Source organism: Columba livia, chromosome 7, assembly GCF_036013475.1.
Source record: "Columba livia isolate bColLiv1 breed racing homer chromosome 7, bColLiv1.pat.W.v2, whole genome shotgun sequence".
Taxonomy (NCBI): Eukaryota; Metazoa; Chordata; class Aves; order Columbiformes; family Columbidae; genus Columba; species Columba livia.
Genome location: NC_088608.1, coordinates 18,971,830 through 18,980,735, shown reverse-complemented (window position 1 = coordinate 18,980,735; position 8,906 = coordinate 18,971,830). Strand labels below are relative to the sequence as shown.

At 41.5% G+C, this 8,906-nt stretch overlaps 1 protein-coding gene across 4 annotated transcripts in view; it reads left to right on the top strand.

Moving 5' to 3' along the window:
- The first annotated feature begins 1,789 nt into the window (after window positions 1-1,789).
- FIGN (fidgetin, microtubule severing factor) overlaps window positions 1,790-8,906 on the top strand; it is a 96,230-nt gene continuing 89,113 nt past the window's right edge. Inside the window, exons 1-2 of one of the 4 annotated variants that reach the window (XM_021291106.2) lie at window positions 1,876-2,103; window positions 2,863-3,032. In XM_021291106.2, coding sequence (XP_021146781.1) covers window positions 3,008-3,032 — 25 coding nt within the window. In that variant the 5' untranslated portion in view covers window positions 1,876-2,103; window positions 2,863-3,007. Of the gene's footprint in view, window positions 2,104-2,862; window positions 3,033-8,906 lie in introns of all 4 variants that reach the window. The other 3 variants (XM_021291097.2, XM_021291086.2, XM_065068683.1) reach the window with 3 other exon arrangements.

Genomic DNA, 8,906 nt, shown 5'->3' with positions numbered 1-8,906 from the left:
CTATGTTGTAAGTTCTAAAAATAGCTGTCTATATCCCAATATTCAGTTAAACCGTGTTTTCACTTTTTTTTTTTTTTTTTTTTTTAGTTGGGATACAATGGGAAGCAGAACAGTTTTGCTAGTATAAGCTGTATCTGCTCTAGAACTAGCTCCTTGCTTCAGGACTGCTTGTTATTTCACTAGCAGGGCTCTCCTCATGTAGCAGTGCTAGTGTTATCCCTAGTTGCCTAAGCAATCTAGGAATACCTTCCATATCCTTAATAAGCAGAATCTTGTCCAGCTGTTTTGCTCCGTCCTTTTATTTCCAGTCTTTAGGCACAGCTTTTTCATCTGGGGGCCTCAGGCTTCCCCAAAGAATCTTCAGCTGGTGAAAATCATTTTAGGTTGACTGAATCACTTCATGGACCACATCAATCAGACAGGCCTTCCAGTCCTTTCTTCCACTATCCGGTAGGAAAGGGACTGCCTGACAGATCACAGCAGCTTCTGGTGGCAACTGGTTCTGAGTTCTATTTAGGCACACTACATTAGTGAAAAGGAAAACAGCCAGGAAACCAGCCCGTTCCCATTCCTCCAGATGCAAATCTTCTGGCACTGGTGTCCTGTGCCTCCTCCAAAGCCCCTACTCCCAGTACATAATCTTTTTTTACTAAGAAAATGTAATCTGCCTCTTCCACATCCAGGACAGACAAACAACCCTCTGAAGCCATTCTTAAGTCCTCAGCAGGACCAGGAAGAGAGGAAACGAAAGCACTCCAGGAGGATCCTAAACCAGAGCCCAGGAACAGCATCTGAACAGCATGGCTTCTTCTCTAGTACACGAGAAGGTAAAAACGTTCTGATAGTCCCATCAGGTGTAAAACCAAGAATATAGATCTGTCATGGAGAGCCCTCACTTCCCTTGTTACAGCTGCGGGCGCAGGGTTGCTCTGGAGGGAGCAGGGTGCCCGTGAACACCGGCACTACGGGTCAGCCACGCTGCAGAGAGACGGAGGACCCGTTTGTGAGAGACAGTGTAAACCGGTGTGTGAGAAGGAGGGCCCAGTTTGTGCTGTGTGGCCACTTTATGCCTTCCCTGCCAGCATAAAGAGGCTGTAAAGCCCGTCTAACAGCCCCCCGGGGAATCCCTCTTATGCAAGGGGAGTCCCCAGCAGCTGTGGGCCGGGGTAGCTGGCTCCCTGCCATCCCCCGCCGAGCGGGGCTGAGGAAGTGCGGGCAGAGGGAGGTGTGGCTGCCGGGGCCCCTCAGCCATTGCCGGCTACCAGGGATGCCTCGGCGCGGCTGCTAGCAGCCGGGCTCCGGCGGGCAGCTGCTGGGGCTCCCTGGGAGCAGCGCGGGGACCGGGCACGGCTGAGCGGCGCTGGCGGCCGCCCGGGCCGGGACCAGCCCGCGGGGCACTTCCCCCCCGGCCATTTTCCGCAGGCGGGAGGCGGTGGCGGCTAGGCAGCCCCGACACCGGCCGCCCGGGGACGCGGCGCAGCAGCCGGCCGGTGAGGGCAGCCGCGCAGGCCGCCGCTGGCGGAGCTGGGACGCGCCCCGGCCGCAGGCAGCGAGGCGCGGGGCGGCCGGGGGTCCTCTGGCGCCCTGCCCGCCTTCCCCGCGGCCGCGGGCCGCCGCTAGGCCCCTGCTCTGCCACCCTCAACCCAAGCCGCGGAGTGCCACCGCGCCCGGGGGAGCCCCGCCGCCGCGGAGGGAGCCCGCTGACCCTGTCCCGCCAGCCCGGGGAGCGGGGCCGCGGCGCGGGAGCCCTGCCGCCCCCCGCGGGAAGCGGCGGCCCCGGCGCGCAAGGCCGCGGAGCGCCCCCGCCCCCCGCGCCGCTCCCCCTTTGAAAACTGATCTTTGGCTCTTCGCGTGAAAGTGATTTGAATTTGGCTCGGCGGCGCTCTGCGCAGGCGTCCAGCTGCTGGCATGCTGGCTCCTTGCAAAGCAGCTGTTTTGGGTTTGAAATTCCAACATGGCAGAGGCTGCAGTCAGTCTTCCCTTCAAAAACTTGGAATGATTTCAAATCATAGGCACCTTCACTTAACCCGAGCCCCCATTTATCAGCAAACACATCGGATCGATGCTACTCTAACCTATCGGGTTCTTCTACCAAATCTCCAGGTAAGAGGATTTTTTTCCCTGGTCTTTCTACCACCGTTTTAAATTTTACTTAATCTTAAAGCTCTCCGAGACAGCCGCGTATATATATATTTTTTAATCGTCCGCTCGTGCCCTAAATATTTTGCCTAATTCGTGGTCGTTTTCTGATACTAAACACTCCGGTCTGCTTTCCTAATCGTAGTCTGGAAAGTACAGATATACAATCGCAGTGCATGGTTTTTCCTCCTTGGTCATTGCCAACAATAGTAGGCAGATTAAGAGTTCGCGATTGCAAGCTCCCTCCCCACCTCCTCCTCCTCCTAATTGGATTTATTTTTAAGTTGCATTGAAAATAATAAACCGCAGGTAATGCGGGGCTGGACTTTGAGGCAACTAACTTCTGAGCAAATAAGTGCAAATAAGAATCTCGCAAAACAAAAGTTAGGTTTAAATTGCTGTATCTTGGCGGGTGGGGGCATGAATATGTCAGAGGAGCTGTTGCAGTAAAATGTAAGCACATCATCTTGGAGGGGGTACAGCGTGGTGGGCGTATTGTTGGCTCGGAAGGGAGAGAAAGATGTATAATTTAATGGTATATACAATCCACTGATCCTATTACTATCCTCCCTGGAGCTCTTGTTAGTTTCAATGGGAGTGAGTGAAATTGACATGGACTTGCATTCCTGGTCATGTGCTTTTTTTTCCCCTTTCTTTCTTCTCTTGTGATCTGAGATCCCCTTTTTGTTGATGTTGCTTTCCCACTTAATTATATGCATGTAGGTTAAATGAATACCTGACGAAAGGGCCCACGTTTCAAGGCAGTGACATTTGATAGCTGAGAGGAAAAGTGGCTTTAATGAAAAGCAACCTTTGGAATTCCTGCTTGTGAAAAATCCAATTCAGCTTTTTGTGCTGCCAGCAAGAAATGATCAGTAGCACCAGTGTTTATGGTATGTCCGTTTTGGGATCTACTTCCTTTGCATCTAAATAGCAAAGACGAATTTAAATAGCATGATAACGCACCAAGGACTCTGCATGCAAATATTTTGTGATAAATACCTAATGCTTAATAGTGTCTTTTCACTTGTGTATGTATAAGCATTTTTTTCTCTTGCTATCATTTGTTTATTATTTCTGCTTTGATTATAGCATTAGTTTTGTCCATTGTATTGATCTTAGTTGTAAAACCTAAAGTTGCATGTTACTAGCAGTGCACTACATACACCACTGAACTCCAATGGTATGTAAATTAGTAAAACTCGGAGACTGGAGAAAGCGAAAATGCGTAGCAATGAATGTATACAGCTATACATGTACCTACTCGTACATATGTGCCTAAAATGCATCTTTTTATTTACAAACTAATAATTTTTGAGTATTCATTTGAACTCCAGCTGCTTTTCCCCTCTCTTACTTTCAGCATAATCATCTGCTAGAGGTTTTAACTGACGTGGGGTGGGGGAATGTTTTGCATGTAAACAAACAAAATTACTGTTGTGGCCGAATGTTTAATACTGTTTAATAAGTGGTATTTTGTGCTCAGTTTACAAGTGTCTGGTTCCCACTGCTCTGTTCTCAGTGTGCAACAGAATGAAATAATCAGGTGCTGAAACTGGCTTCATTTTAACGGTCACTCTCCAGCCCCCCATGCTGCCCCCTCCTCCAAAAAAGTCGGATAAAATGGAGCATGGGGAATTTCAGTAGATCTCCTTGTGGTGCAGTAGATACACCTCTAGGTATGCAATTAAGACTGAGGAACTAACAACAGAAGCAACTATTATACTGGTTTGTGCAACCAAAAAGGGGGTACGTTCACTTTTAATTGCATGTGGTAGCAACAAATAAGGATGGAGAGAGACCCTAGGAGAGAGAGTGAGCGTGTATGTGTGCGTGTGTTTGTTTGGGATAAGGGGGAGGTCTGGTGTGTGTGGCTGATGATGTCTCGTAATAACATATCTGAATGCAAGAAAGAAATTGAGAGAGCAGTTGCACAATGTACACTCCTATTTTGGTGCTGTAGGTGACTATATTGCTAAACATATCCCGGGTGCTGTGTGATGGGAACGATCTGATTGCATTTTGCGTTTAGAACTTGTTGACTTTGAAGCGATCAATAAGGCAACTGTTTATTTTAGATGCACATAATTTGCCCTGAGAAATGTCTTAAGGAGGAGAGTAAGCGAGCGAGAGCGGAACATTTTTTTTTTTTTCTTCCTAGAGCTGTTGGAGCGAATGTGATTGCCAGATGGGAGATTTCCCTCTGTGATGTTAAAGCTGTAATATATATTCAGAGCAGATTGGACTGCTGCTTGTGATGAGGAGGATATTACATTTATAAATTTTAAATCGGGAATCGGACAGTATGCTGAGAGCTGAAATTGGATGGTGTGGATGGTTTGGACTGTTAAATGCCATTCCCACATAATAATAATAATTATAGTATCAATAATATATATATGTATAACAAGCATGATACTATTAGGCAGCTATATATGTTCTATAACACTTAAGTATATATTTCCAAAAATGAGTTTTCCTCTCTTCCCCCCTTCACTAAAATGTTAGGGATTGGAGGTGTTTGGGAGGGGGGTTTAAAGCCCACTGTTAGGAGAAATCAAACATAATCAGGTTCCTGTTGGAGGAAAAGTTTTGCTACAATTCTTGCTGCGGATGCACCTCTTTCTGAGTTTTTGTTTTACCCGTGTATGTGGCCTGACAGTGCCACAATCCTGAAAGGCTGGAAAGTGGGAACTAGTCACACTCCAGCAGCTCTGCTGTTGCAAATTAAAAGTGTGTTGTGGTCAGGAAATGAAAGCTACAATGTCTCTTTTGAACAAGTCGTTTATCAAGAGAAACATCTATCAAGCAGTGGCTTGTCACATTGATCCTCTAAAAGTTAGGTCCGAAGTAGAAGCTGCTTTGATGTTTTTGATCCCAAATTTATAAAATTGAAAAAGCTGGAGAGACTAGGACCGGTTTGCACTTAAAAATGACTCTGTTCTGAGTGTGACAAAATCATCAAGTATCTGTGATACAGAGCTGGTATACCAAGGAGGTATCGGATCTTCTGCCTAATTTTTATTTTCACATTGAAACTTTAGCTTTGCCACACGTGCATCTCTTTCCATACTTTTAAAGATCCTCTCTGCATGCTCATACATTATTTCATTGGGGATATTTTTTTTTGCTTAGGAATACATCTGTTACTTCCAAATTGAACCTTTTCCCATTGCTTTTGTGGTGGTATTTATAGAGTTCAGCTTGAGAAGGCTTTTTTTTTCCTCCCTCTCAGTCTTGTTTCTTCTTCTGTATTTGTTATCTCAGTTTCCACCTCTACTCCCTGTGAAGCAAAGTTTCTTTTACTGCCAAAGTAATGTTTATTGCAAGTAAGGCACATTTGAAGATATCTGTTTGCACAGCTTAAAACATGTTGAGAGTCCTGTTAAGTGTGTCTTCCCCTTCTCATCCTCTTTTTTTTTTTCCATATTTGACATACGAACCACATTTTAATTCTCAACAGAAGCAGTACATTTTAAATTGAATATAAAGTTGAGGTTTCAAATAAAAATAAAAGGAACCAAAGCAAAGTCTAAACTGTTGTTTTTTGTTTGTTTTTTTTTGTTTGTTTGTTTGTTTTTTTCCTTTTATCTCTGCTTATTTTTTCTCTTTACTTATTTTCATTTGAATTGTTCAGCAACTTTTCAAAAAAGTTTTTTATTTTTCATGAAGTTTGTATTTGAATGATCAAGGAATCTGTCTGAGGAAATAGGGTTTTGGTGTTTGTTGTTGGGTTTTTGTTTTGCTTTCTTTTGGTTTTTTTTTGGCTAAGATATAAGTGCAATCTTCCTTAAAGCAGGATGCGTTGACTTCTTTTCTTCAGTTTCATAAATGAGACTAATACTGCTTACGGTTACTTGCTAGACACCCATTTGCAAATAGGCAGCAAACAGCAGCGTGGTGGGAGTTTTGGTGAGTGTTATACTTGCTAATTAACCATGTTTGAAATGAAGGCATCATAGTGTGGAAATAAAGATTCATTGTTTGTGGTTTTTAGCAGGATGTGACTCCTACATGAATCTGCTGGGTCTGGGGTTTTTGTCGTTGTTTCCCCCCTTCATAATAAAATACCTTCAGTACTCGATCAAATTGATTTTACTTACTGCAACATCTGTGAAAGCACAGGGATGTTTGCTTCTCTTATTCTAGCAGTATGTTAGAAATATGAAGATTGTGTTGTTACTGATATCTTTATCATACAGTTCGTGTGGAAAAATGGCAGTCTTATGTCATTAGCTGTTCTTTAAGACTTCTCTTTTTTATGGTTTAAGCAGTACAAAATTTCTTCTTTTTTTTTTAAAAAATTTGTTTACTTCTTGATATAAAACACCTACTGCCTTTTTTTTTTTTCTTTTCTTATAATTGATAAAGTAGCACTTCATCAACTTTTCTACCCTACTTGCTTACACATATAATAAGGGATAACAGCTAATATATTTCAGAATAGTTTGTATACTAGCCCTTTAAAATTAAAATTGTAAAATGCTAAAATGCTTGGATGGTGGTTTTGTTTCCCTGTTTTGGTTTTTAATATGGCTCTTACCAGATGTGTCATCTTTAGGCTTTAGTGTTCACCTTTCAATTATGATGAGAGAGATGAGATAATCTCTTTTAGACTGTAAAGTTTTGGTTTAGAAATTTATTTAATTAATTAAGCCTATTTTATGCTCCATGAACAAGGTTTAAAATCTGCTTTTGTTTAGATGGTCTCATCCTCTTTTAAATATAATTCCTAGAGGAAAATGATTCGGTAAGGTTCCTGTCAATACATTTGTTCAGTGAATGCGTAGAAGAAGCATTGAGTCTAATGACTGATCTTCCTGTAGTCTTAATCATTAATTAATGGTCTTATCTGCTTATTAGGAGTGGGTTTAATGGTACAGAATAAGCATGAGATATTTGTATGTTGTTTATAACAGAATGAGTTTTGATCTAGCATTCCCAGATCTAATGATAGAAATATTTGGCTCTTTGCCCTCAATCAATATATCCCTTAAGAGAACAAACTTCACATATTGCTTTCATAAAGTGCCAGATGTATTGATACTGAGTTGATAAATTTAATTACTGGGGTTTTACATCGATTCATCGATCTCATGATTGGAGGACATTGTTCTACAGACATTTCTGAAGTATTGAGGAATATCGTATGTCAATAAAGCTAGATTATTTGATCAGTCAACACTTTTTGCTCATCTTGAGTCACTGATAAGAAAAGGCATAAAAATAACTATAAAAGAATTAGAGATAAACTAGTTAGAAATTCTCGTGTGTTATTAACAGAGCAGATGCATGTGGAAAAAAAATCAACTTTGGTTTGGAATTGTGTATATTTGGCCCAATCCTTAGCTGCTGTGAAATAATTTAAAGAGCTACAGTAATTTATAGCTCCAATAATCTGGCCCCCTGTGGCTTTTATTTTTGTGTCTTTTTTTGGGGGGTGTGTATGTACTGTTCTTTGGCTTATTGGAAGTTGTTTTAAATCAGATATTATGGCTACAAAAATATATGGAATTTTAGATAAGCATGTGATTCAAAATGAACAGTATAGCTATAAAAGTAATTTGAAGAGCTGTAAATTCAGGATTGTGTATTCCTGATATTGTTGCAGGGTATTAAACTCTTGCTGCTAAAGATGTTGTTCTCTAAGTGAAAACTTATCTTCCTTATGGGAAAGATCACTTCAGGGAACTCTAAGCTGGCAAAGGGCCTGGAGATTTTTTTTGTTGCTAAAATAATAATAAAAAATTTCCAGTAGATAGAATTAGTTATAGATATTTTCCAGGTTTTTACCTTACTGGAGTACTTGGCTCCATTTCTGTGAGGCATGCGACCTTTTCACCCTGTGTCAACGATATTTTTATAGAGTGTGTGAGAAATGTAAGCATAAAGAAAATTCCTTAAGATCATTCAATTTCTCTTTTTTCTTAAAAAACAAAAAATAAAAAATTCGGAAGCTCAAAACAACATATACATCTCCCTTAGTGAAACTGTTTTCCTTTAAAGGATGACAGCTAATACAGAAGAACAGAGAAAATCCACTTGCGGTATGTTACCATAGGTTCGACAAATACAATCTTATCCTTCAAGGAGCAGAGAGTCCTAGACTGTAATGGAGGTCAAAGGAAATCTAAGGCTTTCAGTTCTTTAATAACTGTACCTGCCACCCCCCAATCAGCATGTTAAAGAGAATGCGTGTATACATATTATGTTTCTTAGAAGATAATTTGTATCTGCAGCAACCTGCTAAATACAAGTGGACTTCACTACTATTGCTTCTAAATACCTGTTGATGTTGGTCTCGCTGTGTGACAAGCAAAGGTGAAAGGGAAAGAGAAATAGTTGGTCAGTCTTGGTTACCAAAGTCTTGAGAAACCAGGGGGGAGATTGGGCTTTGACAGGTCAGTTTGAGAGTAGGAAGAATACTAGGAAGTGTAATCTGCAGAAAGCACCACTAATTAAGAGCATACGGAATTGCCTGCAGAGATGAAAATGAAGAGTCTATGCTTCCTTTTTGCTGAGTTATGTTGCTACGAGGTATCGGCACATGCAGTGCGGTAATAACAATATTGTATGTCTTTTTCTATAGTGCTAGTAATGGTACTTGTCAAACATATCATAATGCTGAACTATCTGTTTAATCATATAAGAAATACTCCTTACTACAATGGCTATTGTATTTTTACGATAGAAAGAACAGCCATGCATTATTATATTTTAATCATGGAATAAAACTTTGTTCTTTAAACTGTTTTTCTGCATCTGGA